The sequence below is a fragment of the Neophocaena asiaeorientalis genome, unplaced genomic scaffold (genome assembly GCF_003031525.2).
Source record: "Neophocaena asiaeorientalis asiaeorientalis breed wild unplaced genomic scaffold, Neophocaena_asiaeorientalis_V1.1 scaffold72, whole genome shotgun sequence".
In the NCBI taxonomy this organism is placed as follows: domain Eukaryota; kingdom Metazoa; phylum Chordata; class Mammalia; order Artiodactyla; family Phocoenidae; genus Neophocaena; species Neophocaena asiaeorientalis.
This window is the reverse complement of record NW_020185336.1, coordinates 13,489,661-13,507,832: the sequence shown is the minus strand read 5'-3', so window position 1 is coordinate 13,507,832 and position 18,172 is coordinate 13,489,661. Positions and strand designations below refer to the sequence as shown.

At 36.9% G+C, this 18,172-nt stretch overlaps 1 protein-coding gene across 1 annotated transcript in view; it reads right to left on the bottom strand.

Moving 5' to 3' along the window:
* The window catches only part of LOC112393583 (nebulin-like), a gene marked incomplete at its 3' end in the record, with an annotated part of 93,615 nt that overhangs the window by 29,980 nt on the left and 45,463 nt on the right, over nt 1-18,172 (bottom strand). The window contains exons 20-28 of the mRNA XM_024735897.1: nt 17,169-17,276; nt 16,969-17,082; nt 9,945-10,142; nt 7,824-7,931; nt 5,195-5,293; nt 4,323-4,427; nt 4,128-4,235; nt 2,336-2,647; nt 2,024-2,230 (exon numbers count right to left, since the gene is read on the bottom strand). Of these exons, the coding sequence (XP_024591665.1) occupies nt 2,024-2,230; nt 2,336-2,647; nt 4,128-4,235; nt 4,323-4,427; nt 5,195-5,293; nt 7,824-7,931; nt 9,945-10,142; nt 16,969-17,082; nt 17,169-17,276 (1,359 nt within the window). The remainder of the gene's footprint in view (nt 1-2,023; nt 2,231-2,335; nt 2,648-4,127; nt 4,236-4,322; nt 4,428-5,194; nt 5,294-7,823; nt 7,932-9,944; nt 10,143-16,968; nt 17,083-17,168; nt 17,277-18,172) is intronic.

The following is an 18,172-nucleotide window of genomic DNA, read 5'->3' as shown; positions in this document are numbered from 1 at the left end:
GGCAAAAAAAAAAAAAAAAAAATCATCAAAGCCATCTTCCTATTTTAAGAAACTCAAGAATCTCATTAAGGAAGACCCAAAAACTCTGTATTAAAATAGAGAGAAAAAAATCCTAAGAAAATAGAAATCTTTGCTTGCCAGAGATGAATAAAAACTGAGTTCAAATGTGAAACCCTAAAATGGATAACAGAATTCACTAAAGCCAGAAAAGGTCATTTTTGCTAGTGGAATTAATAGTTCTTAAAGTCTTGGTTTTATTTTTATTTTTTGGTTTTTTATTCTTAGAGAGAAAGAGGTAGTTAGAATGAGTCTTTCAATTCCCCTAAAAACTTTCCAATTATAATTGTATCAGTAAAAGCACATAATAATTTCCTCATGATATAAAGGTGCTTATATGTAAATCCAGCCTACGCAAGAGGTTTACCACTTCACATTTACCCTATTTTGCCATTTTAAAGATGTCTGAAAGACACCAAAGTGCATGGGGTAGAAATCATACTGTATCCTCCTCTTGGTAATGAAAAAGAAAGAAATTGCTCAGTTTCTAAAACTAAAACACAATTGGAATCCCAAGTAAATTTTTAATCTTTTGATTGTCATTTATCATCTATACCTCCATTTCCCAGGCATGTCTGTGTGGAATACCATATGTAAACTGGTATGCATGTATCACAAGTAAAATCTGAAATGGCTGATATCTAAATGAATCTCCAAATACTAAATAATTTCTTTTAGGAATCCAAGAGCTATCTTCACTTCCTCACTGCCTTTAGAAACCACATCTAAGCATTCAGAGAATCTCGTTAATTTTACCTTCTAAACATCTCCTTTCCCACTGCTATTGCCTGAGTTAGGTCCAAATAAGGTTTCTGTCGAATTTCTGTAGCAGCTTTCTAATTCACCTCCTTGCCTTCAATCTCTCCCCTTTCCAATATATTCTCTGCATTTTTTTGCCAATTATCTTTTAAAACACAGACCTGATAATGCAACTCCATGGATTAAAAATCTTCAGTACTTCCTGTTACCTACCCCATAATGTCCAGAGTATAAATTAACATTCAAGACCCTCAATAATCAGGTCTTGAAGGATTACAATCCTAAATCCTTCATCCTTCACTGTCCTTCCATTCATTACTTTTTGACTGTCATTATGTTTTTCCTTTTGCCAGTAATGCAGCCTTCCCTTATTTGCCAGGGAAGCTCTGGCAGGCAGTTACCCTCTCCTCTTATACTTACTTAGCACATGCCTCTCCTGTAGCATTCGTCTCTCCATATGATGATGCTGTTTCTATCCATGCCTTTGTCTTATACTCTTGTCCTGTATCCCATTCATCCTCGTCTGTTTCATCTTTATACCATCAGCACATAATATAGTGCCTCGCACATGGAAGGTGTTCAAAAACACTCATTCAATGAATTAATGAATGAATGTTTTTTGATGTCCCTTTAGCTCTTTCATACAACTTTTCCTTGAGAGCTGTCTTTAGCCAGAGCATATACATTCCTCATGGACAGGCAGGCAAACAATACACTAATCTCCTCCACGACATAAATAAAGTATCTATAATAATTGTATATGATGAATTCTGAGGAGAGAAATCATCTACTCATGTGTATTATTTCCCTGTACTAATATTTTATATATGAACAACTTAATACAGAATTGAATATGATGCATTTGCCACAATAACGTGTATGGGATTTAAGCTTAAGTTTTGTTTGTGTGTGTGTCGTTCTAGGGTAGAACTTTTTGCACTTTCTCAAATACTTTATCCAATAACACAGTATTTATAGGCAGTTAAAAAGGAAGACATTTTTAAAAGGAAGGTAAAAAGCAAGATATAAAAAAAAAAAAAAGAAAATGTTAGTGCCCAAACTAAAAATAATTGTAATTATTATTTTTAAATGAAATAAAATAATAATTTTAAAAGGAAAAGATATCAGGCTCAGAGAATAAAAATGATGAGCTCATCTTTTGAAGCCTCCCTCCATCCTTTTGCACCCTCTGTTTTGTTGTACTCACATCACTGACTTGCTTTGTGTTCTGTTTTGCCTGGACCATAACTGGGGAGTCCACGATGCTGGTAAATTTGAGGGTGTCTGGATGCTGCCTGTACTTCTTTTCATTCAGGGCATTACCTGCCTTTTTAACATTTTCTACCTCCAGACTGCCAATAGGTATCCAGCCTATGCCTTTCATCCAGGTGTTGTAGTCTTCCTTATAGACGTTCTACACCAAAGAGAGAAGAGAGAAGTGAGTGCCCCAGGCAGTGGGTTCTCTCACACAGGCTCCCTCCTTAGAGGGGGACTGTCTTGTGGAGTAAATGTCACTTACATTGCTCTGTATGTGCATCATGTTTTTCGACAATTCCAGGTCCATGGCATCAGGCAGGTAGGTGTAGTGATGAAGCAAATGCTTATAGTTGACATTGCTGGCAACATCCTGAGCTTTCTTAGCTGCCACAACGTTGAACATATCATGGGGTGTGTTGTATTTGGTCTTTGTCTTCTCATAGTCTTTTTTATACTCCCGGTCCGATTGTATCTTGGCCACATTCATATAATGAACCAGTTTAGGATCATCTTGGAGACTCTGGAAGCCAACCATTTTCCCTTTGGCTTTTTCATAATCTTTTTTGTAGTGAACCTGTTGGAAACAAAGGTGGGCATATTTTTTAATGTAGTTATGAAGGTTTTACTGAACAATGAGACCATGATTTGAGCAACTGAGCTTCCCAGAAATTATTTCAATAACCAAACAATTTGATATTTGCTTGTATATATATGAAATGTAGCCTGTTAAAATTAAAATGTTATTTAGAGCCCATGTGGTTGTCTGTGGTTGCTTCTGCCACCCAAGGGAGGTTGGGGGACGTTACTATAATTTATATCAGTGACAAAGTAAAATAAGTTCTGTTCCACTTAGTGATAGAGACAAATGAAAAGATAAATATTTCACAAACTCTACCAATTATACTGTGCTTCTAAAGCCAAATAGCTGGCTATTTTAATAATAGAGTTATACTAGTAGTAGTAGTAGTACAATTTTAATGAATCTTTGGATATTCAAAGGGAGACCCAGAACCAGTAGTGTGTAACACTAATTGGTTCCGAATAATAAAGTGGGGAGAATTAAGTGTCCTTGAGGAGACTTGGGAAGAACCCCAGGAAACGGAGTAGCAGAGATATGAGGAAAGGTTTATGTGTATGCTGGGGTGGGGTGGCTGGAGGAGATCACCCACAGAGAAAGGGGATCAGTGAGAAATTCTGGAGCAGGGCTTTTAGGACATGGGCATTCATTATTCAGCCTTAATGTATTTACATTGCTGCAGTGACAACTCCATTTCAAACAATTATTAAAGTTGTACTTGGGATTTGGAGGGAAACCAAAAAGAAGGGGCTGAGTTCCATCTCTGGATCATGCAGAGCAGAAAGAGAATAAATCTAGGGGAGGAGAGCCCAGGTGAGCCAGAGCAAAACCATCATGTGCAAACCAGGAGCCAGAGGTGATCAGAAAAGCAAAAACCTCAGAGAATGCAGCAATCATGGGGAGGGAATCCCACTTCCTGCAGGACAGCAGGAGGGGGCTTGAGTCCATTTTATTTAAATCTCAAAGAGCAAAGTGACTTCAGTTGACATCTGAGTTGAAGTAAGATAGGAAAAGAAACAAAAGTCTTCACTTTAATGCAACCTAATGACTGACTCTTAGGGGCTCTGACACTTGAAGCCCATTCATCAGTCTGTAGAAGCAATGAAATGAAAAGAGAGGTAAGGCAAAGAGGGAATTCATAGAAATTAAGCAAGTTTTGAGATAAAGATTTACCATCAGGAGGTTATTATGATGTAAATAGCAGGTAACTTCTTTATTTCTATAAGAGAAATAATGTGAATTTGTGCAGAAATATAGATGAGAATTTTAAATTAGGGGGCTTGATTAGAACAGATTGGTTAAGGTTATACAAATCCTTACCCCCAAGAAAATTCAGATCTGTTTAGGGAACTTTCTTCTCTAAATAGTTTCAGCCTGGCTTGCTTCCAGTCAGGGACAGCAGACATGGAGACTTGGATAAGAAGCCCACCTGCCCCCATTTTCTGGTTACACACAGGTAACCACCAGCTGGACTTACGTCACTCGCTGCCTGCCTGGCAACTTTGGCAGCTTTGATGGGGATCGCATCGTTTCTCAGGTCGTATCCCTTCTTGCTCAGGTCTTTCAAGTCTGCTTTGTACATATTCTGAAAGAAAAATGTCATTTGAAGATAACTCAGACCACGTGTAGAAAAGGCTTAACCCTCAGTGAGCGGCTGAGCCCACATGCACACCTCACTGATATTGTAGGCGTTGACTTTAGCCTGAATGAACTGGGGCACGTCCGCCGGCAGACTGTACTTGTGAATAATTTCCTCCCCTTTGACTTTGTAGGCAATCTGGAAGAGAAAAAAATGCATAAGCAAACAAAGTAGGGGATAGTCTTTAATGGCACAAGAGAATAATTTTGGAGCAGATCACATTGCACAGAGGAGTTTTTTTAATGAAAGACACTCTCTGTGCCTTCCCCACATTCCCCGGAAAATATTTGTAGGCATTTAAGATCTCCTATGCAATTGCACAGGGTATGATCTTAGTGCCTGTTAGCCTTGGCAAAAGTCCCTTGGTATGTGCTAAGAACCTCCAGACTAAGGTAGGGGGACCTACCTAAGAGCCCAGGAAAGTGACCCAAAGACAAAGTTAACCTGTAGACACTTTCCTGAGCATAGGAAAAGTAAATAGGGTGGGATTTACCAACTATCTATGTTATATTTTGTGGGCAGTGGGTGACTAAAGGGACTTAGGGGTAGTTTTTACTAAGCATGATTTTTGTCTTACCTCTGACTTTAAATATAACCCTTTCATATGATGTAGTGTCTATAATCACCTTCCTGATCTTTCCTAGAAATAGGCTTGTGTTTCTGGTTATCAAGAGAAGCCCCTCTCACCTTTTCCTTTGAGAGCAATGTCCAATCACTGAAATATGTATAATCCTCTAAAGATATGAATTAGGTGTGCTTTTTTAATGAAAACCTGGGGAATTATACAGTTGTTTATATAACTGAGTCTCTTTAGATTGCCTAATAAGTACAGGTGATCATTACATTTAGAATACAAATGTATTTGTATTAGTTAACATTTAAATACAGAGAGAATTAACACTTACATCACTCCTCTGGGCCTGGTTAATCTTAGACTGTACTATAATTGGAGCATCTTCAATCGAAGTAAACTTGAGAGTATCTGGATGTTGGCGATATTTTTTCTGTTTGACAAATTAAAAAGAGAAAGATAATAATAATTTCACCAAAGGCTAATAAATTAAAAAACTTTAAATTTATTTTGGAGGGACAAGAAATTTTCCTGATTTTAAAATGTAAAAATATTTGATTCTTTGTTGGCTTGGGTGAAAAAATGAATACAATACAAAAACCAACATTTAAAGAAATTGTTTTAATTTTGGATTGTTTGGGGCAGTACAGACCAATACAACTTTCAGGAATGACTTTATTCTCTTAATTTCTTGCTTATGATGTGAAAGAAGGCACTGTGAAAGCTCAGCAGAATCTCGGAACATCACAAAGTTTTCTAAAGGATTAACAGGAAAGCATGCAAGAGTATGGAGTATCTTTGCATGACACTAAACAAGCTCCCAGGAATGTCATTTTCCTTGTCACTCCATCAGCAACTGAAGTTTTCCAGTTGAGGGAGGAGGAATTGAGGAACTAGGGCAATAGCTATGGATTACTAATAAGAAAAGGAGGACTTTTGCTTTGGAAGCCTTAACGTGGTTAGTACATAAGTTATCACTAAAGTGCTGAGGAGACACAGGAGAGGGGCCATGGGGAAGATGTCTCAATTGGGAGCTGGCAACATCTAGCTACCCTTATTCCTATATTTTTCTCCTAGTTCTCTTCATTTTTCCATACTATACATCCCACTTTTGTGTATATAGTAGCATCCCTCTTTCAACTTCAGACTTCTGAAAACCACTAACCCAGAATTTTTTCTGAAAGATCTCTTGAGTAGATAAAGTGGTTTTCACCAAAAACAAACAGACGTACAAAACAATAAGAACAACAAAAACTTGGGTGTGGAAGACAACCCTCACTTAGCACCTCTGACCCTTCTTTATGTGGTCTAACTTCCTGGATGACGGATTCACCTGACAGCAGGGGGAATGTTCAATTGCTGTCAGAGAAGGAACTGCTTTAAGAGCCCCAAGATCATCTTTGTTTCTTCTTAGACTGAATAACAACATATATACTACTTCAAAGTCATCAAGAATATAGCATAAGGTAAAATAATACTTCAAAGAAAATTTCTATAATAGTCATTATATGCATAATTCACAATTGCCAAATATTGGAAAAAGTCCACATGCCCACTAACTGGACAATCAAAGTGTGATATAGCCGTGCAAAGGAATACTACTCTCACTAATAAAAAGGAAAATATGGGCTTCCCTGGTGGCGCAGTGGTTGGGAGTCCGCCTGCCGATGCAGGGGACACGGGTTCGTGCCCCGGTCCGGGGAGATCCCACATGCCGCGGAGCGGCTGGGCCCGTGAGCCATGGCCGCTGAGCCTGCGCGTCTGGAGCCTGTGCTCCGCAACGGGAGAGGCCACAACAGTGAGAGGTCCACGTACCGCAAAAAAAAAAAAAAAAAAAAAAAAAAAAAAGGAAAATATTACAGACACATGTAGAGATATGGACGAACCTCAAAAACATTGAGACATATGTCTGATACTGATACAAAAGAAATTTCTAGAAAAGGCAAAATTATAGAGGCAGAAAGCAGATCGGTGGTTGTCTGGGGTGGAAAATGGGAGTGGGAACTTTTTGGGGTGCTAGCAGCATCTTAAAATTCAATTGTGGGGCTTCCCTGGTGGCACAGTGGTTGAGAGTCTGCCTGCCGATGCAGGGGACACGGGTTCGTACCCCGGTCTGGGAAGATCCCACATGCCGCAGAGCGGCTGGGCCCCTGAGCCATGGCCGGGCCAATGAGCCATGGCTGCTGAGCCTGTGCGTCTGGAGCCTGTGCTTCGCAACGGGAGAGGCCACAACAGTGAGAGGCCCGCGTACCACAAAAAAAAAAAAAAATTCAATTGTGGGTCTGATATCACTGAGCCCCTGAATCTACGCCAGCAGCCAACCCCCTCCTGACTATTTTGAAGACAAAATATTTGAGTAGCCTCCATAACTTCAAGTATTCTCTTTTTCTTGCTGCTAAAACCATTCCTAACTAGTAGGGGGATCTCATGAAACCCAAGGCCAAAGTTGAAGCAACCTTGACCTAACCTCTTGATACCAACTGCATCCAACGACCTAACAGAGCTTGCAGTCCAACCTCCCTAGACCATGCTGATTTCACTCCTATATTGTGTATTTCATAATATACTACTCATTTTCTATCTTGCTTCTGAAAAATAAAGATGCATTTACCAGTTAAAAAAAATTCAGTTGTGGGGATGGCTATGCAACTATATGGATTTATTAAAACTTGTCAAGGGGTACACTTAAAATATGTGAATTTTTGTGGTATGCAAACTATACCTCGATAAAGCTGTTAAAAATATTTCTGTCATGAGTGGTTAACGTAAACGACTTTGGTGATGTGAAGAGGTATGATTATCTACCGAGATAATTCATGCACGTGATAAGTTGGGGTTTTTTTCCTCAGCAACAATACTAGAAAATGAAGTGGTAAAGGAGGCATTTCCCATGGTTTGGGAAGTTTTACCATGTCACATTCACAAATCTATCTCTGTGACACACAGAGATATGATGGCTTTACCTCATTCAGAATGTCTGAAGCTCGCTTTGCCTTTTCTATTTCTAAGGACCCAAAAGGTACCCAGCCGCAACCTTTCATCCAGCTATTGTAGTCAGCTTTGTATTGGACCTAAAACACCAAGAGAAAGATTACATTTCTTTTCTCAGCATCATCCTTCTTCGTAAAATCATTAACATTTTCCCCAAAATAATGCTTTTAAGTTTTCTGACCAGTTTCCTTATTCCATACGTTGAGGTTATTTTAAACATTTCCTTGGGGAAAGATTTTAACAGCCCTTAGGTTTGCACTGTTCTTTCTAGTTGGCATATGTTCTACTTCACCCTTATTTCCAAAGTATGTGGAATTATAATTCCAATCTGCTAAAATCAAAGCTGTATTTCAAAGAATAAATGAAATTGTTATATTTAGATCATCAAACGTGAGATGTTTGCTCACTAGAACATATTATGTATTATGTTTCTATGGTCAGATTATAACTGAAGGCCATAATGAAGGTGGATCATTTTACTCATTTTCTGATAAGACTTGATAGTAGTTATTTGTATTAAGTGTTTACACATATTGCCCTTCATGTGTAATTGTAAGCTTAGGAGTGTTTCTACATTGGCTAACAACACACTTTAATACAGCTGTATTCAATAATTTGCTTATGGAGAGCAGTTATCATTTGGAATTGGACCTATCTGGGAGACAGTTACTTGATGCTATTAAAATAATGACCTACTCCTGTTGTCTGGCTATAGGTGATACCTAAAACATGTACTCTAGATATAAAATTCAGATGATTGTTCTTTAGTGTGGGCCTTCTAACTGGAATGAAAAATCAAGAAACCATTGGTTCCTGCCTTTGAAAAACCTATGATCTATTTGGGAGGAAGAAACATAACAAAATGAAACAAATAAGATAATAATGCATAAAATAGAATTTTTAGTGATAAGAATGTAAAATTGTGCAGCTGCTATGGGAAAAAGTACAGCGATTCCTCAAAAAATTAAAAATAGAAATACCAAATCATCCAGAAATTCTACTTCTGGGTATATACTCGAAAGAATTGAAAGCAGGATCTTGAAGATATTCATACATCCATGTTCATTGTGGCATTCGTCACAATAGCCAGAAGGTGGAAGCAGCCCAAATGTTCACTGACAGATGAATGGATAACCCAAATGTATACACATAGAATGGAATAGAATTCAGCCTCAAAAAGGAAGAAAATTCTGACACATACTATAACATGGATGAACCTTGAGGACATTATGCTAAGTGAAATAAACCAGGCACAAAAGGACAAGCATTGCATTAATTCCATTGATACGAGGTCTTTAGAGTAGTCCAACTCACAGAGACGGAAAGTAGAAGGGTGGTTGACAGGGACTGAGGGGAAGAGGAAATGGGGAGCTGTTTAATGTGCAGAGAGTTGCATTTTTGCAAGACGAAAAAGTTCTGGAGATTGGTTGCACAACAATGGGAATGTAACTGCTGCTGAACTGTACAATCAAAACTGGTAAAGATGGCAAATATTATGTTATGTCTATTTTACCATTAAAAAAATAGAATTGTTAGGATAAAGTATTCAATTGTATAGCTCAGACAAATTAATTTGCCTAAAGAAGTTTTGATCTGCAGGGAAAAAAACCCAGCTATTATAAAAAGTAATGCTATAAATAATATATTCTATTTTCAGACAAGAAAGCAATCTACACAAAAAAGTATTGATAATGATGAATGTGATAATTATGATAATGGTGATAATGATAATAGTGAATGTTTACTGAGAATTCACCAGGGCCCAGCACCATGCTAAGAGTATTTTGAATGCATTTAAATAATGAAAACAATTCTTTTGTATTATTCCAATTTTGCAGGAGGACTCTAAACTCAGCAAGGCTGATCACTTTCCCAAAAGGAAACTGTGATGGGGTGCTTTTGCCAGACCCAGGCCTCTCTAACTCTGAGGGGTGTGCTCTCATAGAATCCCAAGGATCATTTTCCCATTACTACTTGCTACATACAGAAGACAATGCAGATACTTCTGAGAATTGCCAAAAAATCACTCAACTTAGAAATCCTTTTCAGTTTCTACCTTAAAAAGAGGGAATAGAGAAAATCTGGTTACTCACATCACTCTGCAGTGCATAAGCCTTCTTGGCAAGGTCCATGTTAATGCTGTCCAGCGGGTAGCTGTAATTGTGTAAGAGGTGCTTATAGTCGACATCACTGGCAATTGCCTGAGATTTCTTAGCTTGAGTCACTTGGAGCATATCAAGAGGTGCCGTGTAGATAGTTTTTGACTTTTCATAGTTTTTACGATATTCATGCTGTGAATAGGAAATTACCATTTATTAGCACAAACCTTCAATGGATTTCCAGAAAAGCACAGAGATCTCTCATAAACAACAAATACAAGACAGAGATTTTTTCCTTCTAGTTCGTTATTTTTTCCTAAAATTTGATCATATGTTTCATATCATTGAAACCGCCCCTCCCAAAATCATGGGCAGATGCATGGACAGATCTTCTCAAATCTTTGTTTAGATCAAAGAGGAACTGTCAGACAGCAGGAATGGGCCACAGCTTCTGATTCAGCCAGCTATTATTTTATTTTAAAACAGGGTTTTTCAAGGACCACTAGCAAGCATGATTTCTGCTAAGGTAATCTAACCTTGGAAGAGTCTTCCATTAAAGAAGTATTTTTTAAATTGTCAAAAATCATTTGACAATCATTTCATACTTCTGATTTTATAAAATGACTACTTCATAAACAGAGCTGTACACTTGACTTCTTGACCTTTCTAAAGTCATCTTTAAGTGAATAGTTACTGATTTTTCAACCTGACTATTCTACTTTGGACAACAGATAAGCCCCACTGAGAACCCCAGAGGTTTTTCCATACTAAGTTTAATTTTGGTAACAATTTAAAAGAAGTTTCAGATTTCAGCAGTTATAAGACCTCAAAGGAGAAAAATTTATGAAACTGACCCACTGAAGTAACCTTGGCCCTTATGTACAATGTTCTCATAAACCAAATGTCCTGACTGGCCTCAGAAGGCACTTTCATCGGTTGGTTTTCTGGAATGGTTAGACAGGGTGTTAATTAGGCCAAAGTCCCAGGTTCATCACGTCTGCTCACCAATTACCTTAAAAGAGAGAAAAATTCTGACCCAGAATTTTTCCTTTAGGAAGATTCTAAACCTATTATATCTCCCTATAATCACGTAAGCTCTAAAGACAGTGATCCAAGCTAGCAAGTATAGATGTGCATTATAAATCTCCTGCAGAAATTCCTTTTACAAATAATCCAATCTTTTGACTTTCTTAGGGAATATAGTCTTCTTTCTAAAACATCGTGGGTAGTCAGTTTCACAGAATAAATTCCTCTCTTAATTGTAAAATCTAGGCCCTGGTTTATGAAAATAAAATATGGAAACTTTATGATGGCATGCAAGAACACTGAAAAAAATAAAGACAGTTTGTCTTTATTAGAAATAAACGGATAAAGCAATGTTGCAATAGCAGTTGGTGTGTGGAAGTGTTTCTGACTAAATTGTTTTGACCCTTTTGTTCAAGTTCAGATAAGCTCACACATGCTGCACATATAAAAGGTTGTCAAAGTTCCAAATGGCTTTATTTTTATTTTTATCTATTAATTTATTTGGTCCCACCGTGTGGCCTGTGGGATCCCAGTTCCCCAGCCAGAGATGGAACCTGTGCCCCCCTGCAGTGGAAGCGCAGAGTCTTAACCACTGGACCGCCAGGGAATTCCCTACTGATTTATTTTTTTATTGAAGTATAGTTGATTTACAATATTAGTTTCAGGTGGACAGCATAGTAATTCAGTGTTTTTACAGATTATGCTCCATTAAAAGTTATTACAAGATAATGGCTATAATTCCCTGTGCTGTACAATATAACCTAATTGCTTATCTATTTTATGCATAACAGTTTGTGTCTCTTAATCCCATACCCCTATCTTGCCTCTCTCTCCTTCCCTCTCCCTACTGGTAACTATCAATTCAAGTTTGTTTCTATATCTGTGTCTGTCTCTGTTTTGTTATATACGTTCATTTGTTTTATTTTTTAGATTCCACATATCATACAGTACTTGTCTTTCTCCGTCTGACTTATTTTACAAGCATAATATTCTCTAGGTACATCCACACTGCTGCAAATGGCAGAATTTCACTCCTTTATGGCTGAGTGATACTCGATTGTATATATATACCACATATTCTTTATCCATTTATCTGTTGATGGATGCTTAGGTTGCTTCCGTATCTTGGCTATTGTAAATAATGCTGCTATGAATACTGGGGTACATGTATCTTTTTGAACTAGTGTTTTTGTCTTTTCTGGATATATGCCCAGGAGTGGAACTACTGGATCATATGGTAGCTCTATTTTTCGTTTTTTAAGGAACCTCCATACTGTTTTCCATAGTGGCTGCACCAATTTACACACCCACCAACAGTGTAGGAGGGTTCCCTTTTCTCTACATCCGTGCCAACATTTGCTATTGGTAGACTTTTGGATGATAGCCATTCTGACAGGTATGAGGTGATATCTCATTGTTGTTTTGATTTGTATTTCTCTAATAATTAGCAATGCTGAGCATCTTTTCATGAGACTGTCAGCCACCTGTATGCCTTCTTTGGAAAAATGTCTATTCAAGTCTTCTGCCCATTTTCTTTTTTGTTTTTGTTTTTTTTGATTGTTTGCTTTCTTGATACTGAGCTGCACGAGCCATTTATATAGTCTGGATGTTAACCCCTTCTTGGCCATATCATTTGCAAATATGTTCTATTTCATTCTTTTACATGTAGCTGTCCAGTTTTCCCAGCACCACTTATTGAAGACACTGTCTTTTCTCCATTGTATATTCTTGCCTCCTTTGTCATAGTTTAATTGACCATAGACGCGTGAGTTTAGTTCTGGGCTCTCTATTCTGTTCCACTGATCTCTGTGTCTGATTTTGTACAGGACCATGCTGTATTGATTTCTGTAGCTTTGTAATACAGTCTGAAGTTTGGAAGCATAATACCTCCAGCTTTGTTCTTTCTTCTCAAGATTGGTTTGGCTATTCAGGATCTACTGTGGTTCCATATACGTTTTAGAATTATTTGTTCTAGTTCTGTGAAAAATGTTATGGGTATTTTGATATGGATTGCATAACATCTGTAGATTTCTTTGGGTTGTATGGGCATTTTAACAACATTAATTCTTCTAATCCATGAGAATGGGATATCTTTCCATTGTTTTGTATCACCTTCAATTTTCTTCTTCTCAAGATTGCTTGGGCTATTCAGGGTCTTTTGTGGTTCCATATAAATTTTAGGATTATTTATTCTAGTTCTATGAAAAATGTCATGGGTGTTTTGATAGGAATTGAATTAAGCCTGTAGATTTCTTTGGGTAATATTGACATTTTAGCAATATTAATTATTCCAATCAATGAACATAGGATATATTTCCATTTACATGTATCACCTTCAATTTTCTTCATCAATGTCTTATAGTTTTCAGAGTACTGGTATTTTACCCCCTTTGTTAAATTTATTCCTATTTTACACTCCCATTTACCACTGCAAAAAAAAAGAATAAAATACCTAGGAATAAACCGACTCAGTATAAACAAACAAACAAACAAAAAACAACTAATACTAAACTTTCTTTGGGTTATTTGTATGGAAATATGTTAATATAAATGTTTCAGACATTACATGAAATTTCTAAAAATCTTGTATGTTCTGGTATAATGTTATAAGTCATAATTCTAGTTATTACTTTAAAATTATAACTCAGAAATAACTAAATTTCCTTGTTAATTGCATTATTATGAACTTTCATCAAATCTTTAACCATGGTCATTTTTAAGTCTTTTGTCATTTACAGACAGTTCTGGGTGTACTCTGATGCTTTTACAAAAATGTTCCTATAAAAGGATTTCATCTTCAAGGAATTCATGGAAAAGACTCTGACAAGTACAGGTTTCTGGTAACTGACTACACTGCTGAACTGAATGAATAAGCATTTTCAGAACTCTAATGGAAAACTGATGTATCCATAAAAGTGCTAACAAAAGATCAAGATGAAAAAAAATTAATTACATGGGACTGAGTGAACTGATGAGGATGATTATAATTTTTGTGACTTTCTGTTTGAATTTAAAAAAATTTATTCCTATTCTTTTTGATGCAATTTTAAATGTGGCTTTTTTTTTTACTTTCTGATAGTTCATTATTAGTGTATAGAAAAGCAACAGATTTCTGTATATTAATCTTGTATCCTTAAACTTTACTAAATTCATTTATTAGTTCTGATTGTTTTTGGGTGCAGACTTTAGGGTTTTCTATATAAAGTATCATGTCATCTACAAATAGTGACAATTTTACTTCTTCCCTTCCAATATGGATGCTTTTTATTATTTTTTTAATAATTTATTTTTTCTGATTGCTGTGGCCAGGACTCCCAATACTATGTTAAATAGACGTGGAAAGAGTGGGCATCCTTGCTTGTTCCTGAATTTAGAGGGAAGGTTTTCAGCTTTTCATCACTGAGTGTGATGTTAGCTGTGGGTTTGTCATAAATGGCTTTTATTTGTTGAGATATGTTCCCTCTATACCCACTTTGATGAGTTTTTATCATGAATGGATATTGAATTTTGTCAAATGTTTTTTCTACATCTGTTGAGATGGTCATGTGATCTTTATCCTTCCTTTTGTTAATGTGGTGAATCACATTGATTTGTAAATATTAAACCATCCTGCCTCCCTGGAATAAATCCAACTCAATTATGGTATATGATCCTTTTTATATACTGTTGGATTCAGTTTGCTAATATTTTGTTGAGGAGATTTGCATCTATACTTAAAGATATTGGTCTGTATTTTTTTCTAGTATCTTCTTCTGGTTTTGATATTAGGGTAATTGTGGCCTCACAGAATGAACTTGGGAGTGTTCCATCTTCTTCAATTTTTTGGAATAGTTTGAGAAGGATAGGTATTAGTTCTTTTTTATATGTTTGGTAGAATTCACCTGTGAAGCCGTCTGGTCCTAGATTTTTGTTTGCTTGCATTTTTTTTTAATGCAAATTCAATTTCAGTACTAGCGATTGGTCTGTTCAAATATCTGTTTCTTCTTGATTCCGTTTTGGCAAGTTGTATGTTTCTAGAAATTTGTCCATTTCTTCGAGGTTGTCCAATTTGTTAGCTTATAACTGTTCATAGTATTATAATTTTTGTTTCTCTGTGGTATTGGTTGTTATTTGTCCCTTTCATTTCTTATTTATTTGGGTCCTCTCTTTTCTTCTTGGTGATCTTGGCTTTATCAGTTTTTTTCTCTTTTCAAAATAACAGCTCTTGGTTTCATTGATCTTTTCTATTGTTTTATTAAATTTTCATTTTATTTATTTCCTATCTTTATGATTTTCTTCCTTCTGCTGACTTTGGGTTTTGTTTGTTCTTCTTTTTCCAATTCTTTTAGGTGGTAGATTGGGTTATTTATTTGAGATTTGTCTTGTTCTTGAGGAAGGCCTATATCGCTATAAACTTCCCTCTTCAAACTTCTTTTGCTGTATTCCATAGATTTTGGAGTGTTGTTTCCATTTTCATTTGTCTTGAGGTATTTTCTGATTTCCTCTTTGATTCCTTCATCGACTCACTGGTTTTTTGTTTTTTTGTTTTTTTTTTTTGCAGTATGCAGGCTTCTCACTGTTGTGGCCTCTCCCATTGCAGAGCATAGGCTCCGGACACGCAGGCTCAGCAGCCATGGCTCACGGGCCTAGCCACTCCGCGGCATGTGGGATCCTCCCGGACCGGGTCATGAACTCGTGTCCCCTGCATTGGCAGGCGGACCCTCAACCACTGCGCCACCAGGGAAGCCTGACTCACTGTTTTTTTAGTGGCATGTTGTTTAGTCCCAAATGGCTTTAAAAGACTCTTTTTTAAAGCGATGTGTGCTCTGTATCTGCAGCTTGATTTTAGCCTGAATATTATTTGAGAATGACTCATCATTGACTATCCCTTTTGGTTGCCAACATGAATCAATTAACAAGTACTTATTGAACACTTATTATGCACTTAATAACTTAGTGTTCTAATGGGTTCTGTGGTAGGGTAAAAACCAAAGATAAACATACACGTGCTGTCAATGGGAGCTATAACTTTCTTGAGTTGAGACAAAATAAGGAACTGGTGAAGAAGATAGTATTATGTATGTGAGCACTGTATACTGACTGTATATAATCACACTGTATCTAATTCAGTGTGAATTTACTAGAGAAAATAACTGAATAAGACGTTTAAAGTGCTATATGACTATATAGTAAATGTGAAATGATTTAAAGAAGGTTTAATAGCTCACAATATGAACACGTGGTTAAAGTGAAGCTAAATGATACAAACACCCTTCTCTTTCACCATGAAAAGCTAATATTTGCAAGCTATGTTGAACATTCTTACCACTTTTAAGGGATTCTCCAAACATTTTAAAACACAGTGTATATTGCAATTTTCAATAGTATATGTTTGCCTCTCTATGGTAAGAATTTTAACTGGAAGATGATAGATATCCTAAAGGCTATCCTTAGGGAGTCCATGAATTCTCTATGAAAGTCAGGCAAAAGATGTGAAAAAAACTCCATTTCCCTAAAGAGATGGACCAGATCTTTTATCAGATTCTCAACGGGGCCTATAATTAATGGAATCTTAGACTTAGGCCAATACTAATTACTAAAGTCAGTAAAGAGCAATGTTAGCTATACTAAGATTTTTATCTCTGACTCATGATTTTCTTCCAAAATAAAGTCACTTTTTAAACCACAGTTTTAAGTTACTTTTGAATTAGAAAATATGAAAACATCTTAATGTTTTCCAAAAGGTGTTGAGAATTACAATCAATATTCTACTAAATATGAAAACAGGTTTTTTCAAAGTGAAATGAAGATCAAGTACAAATCATTAATTTCTCTCCTCAAACATGAGAGGTGCAAGAGTCTGGGGAATCACTACTTCTAAAGTTGTCCTCAGCAGTTCATTGTTGTGAACCTGAGAGAGCCCATGGATATGGAATCTTTTTACACCATTACCCTTGGGCATGTTGACTGGGACACAATCTTGAAAACAAGACAGATTCACAAAAGCACTCACATCACTCTGGTTTTTGGCCGTCTTCAAAGAGTGCAGCATCTTGGGATCATCGTCAATGCTGAGGGCTCCAATCATCTTTCCTTTGCTTTTCTCATAGTCTTTCTTGTACATCACCTGCAAAGACATCACACGTGCCAGATCTCACTCATCAGGAAGATCGCTGAGGCCCCCCCCTGTCCAGGTGCCCAGGCCATACTCACATCGCTAGAGTTCCTGGTATTGGCTTTGGCTGCCAGCAGGGGAATGGCATCCACCTTAATGTTAAACTTCTTAGCTTTGGTCTTCTCCCAGTCATACTTATAAGCATTCTGGACAGAAAAATTTTAGCAGAGGAATGGGCAAAAGTAATATGCATGTTATCACACTTTAAAGACTAGAGGGTAACCCAATACCTTGTCTTAATATAAAAAGACCATTTTCTTTGTTTAAGAAATTGTGCATAGGGCTTCCCTGGTGGCGCAGTGGTTGAGAGTCCGCCTGGCGATGCAGGGGACATGGGTTCGTGCCCCGGTCCGGGAAGATCCCACATGCCGCAGAGCGGCTGGGCCCATGAGCCATGGCCGCTGAGCCTGAGCGTCCGGAGCCTGTGCTCCGCAAAGGGAGAGGCCACAGCAGTGAGAGGCCCACGTACCGCAAAAAAAAAATAATAAAAAAAAAAAGAAATTGTGCATATTTTAGATAATTCTCCTCAAGATGAATCTTCCAATTCTCTAAGATTAAGTTTCTCTACTCTCCATGAGAATATTGTATTATGTTAACTTCATTCTAGTTATCATACTAATATTTGATTCCTAACACTGAATATTTTATAGAGTGGCACAAATATTCTATAGTTAACTTACTTTGTATTATATAAAGGCACCATTTTCATTTGATCTCAAAGTCCTCTGGAAAGGTTATTTCACGAATCATTGCAATACTCATTGATGCTGGATAGTTTTAGTACTTATTTAAAGAATTGTTGAAGAAATTGAAACCCTCAAGGGTAATTTGACTTTTCTATAAAATTATTTAGTTTGGAAATGAAAGATAGCAATGGATACCTGGCCTTATGCCTTTTGAATACCCTATATCTTTGTTAGTGCAAGTTCTCTTACATGTAGAAATAAGTATCATTTGTGTGAAAGAAGGGACTTTACATGCCTGGGGAGTAAACAAAATGAAACTATCTTAAAATATGAGGTTCTGAAAGAAAATTATAGTA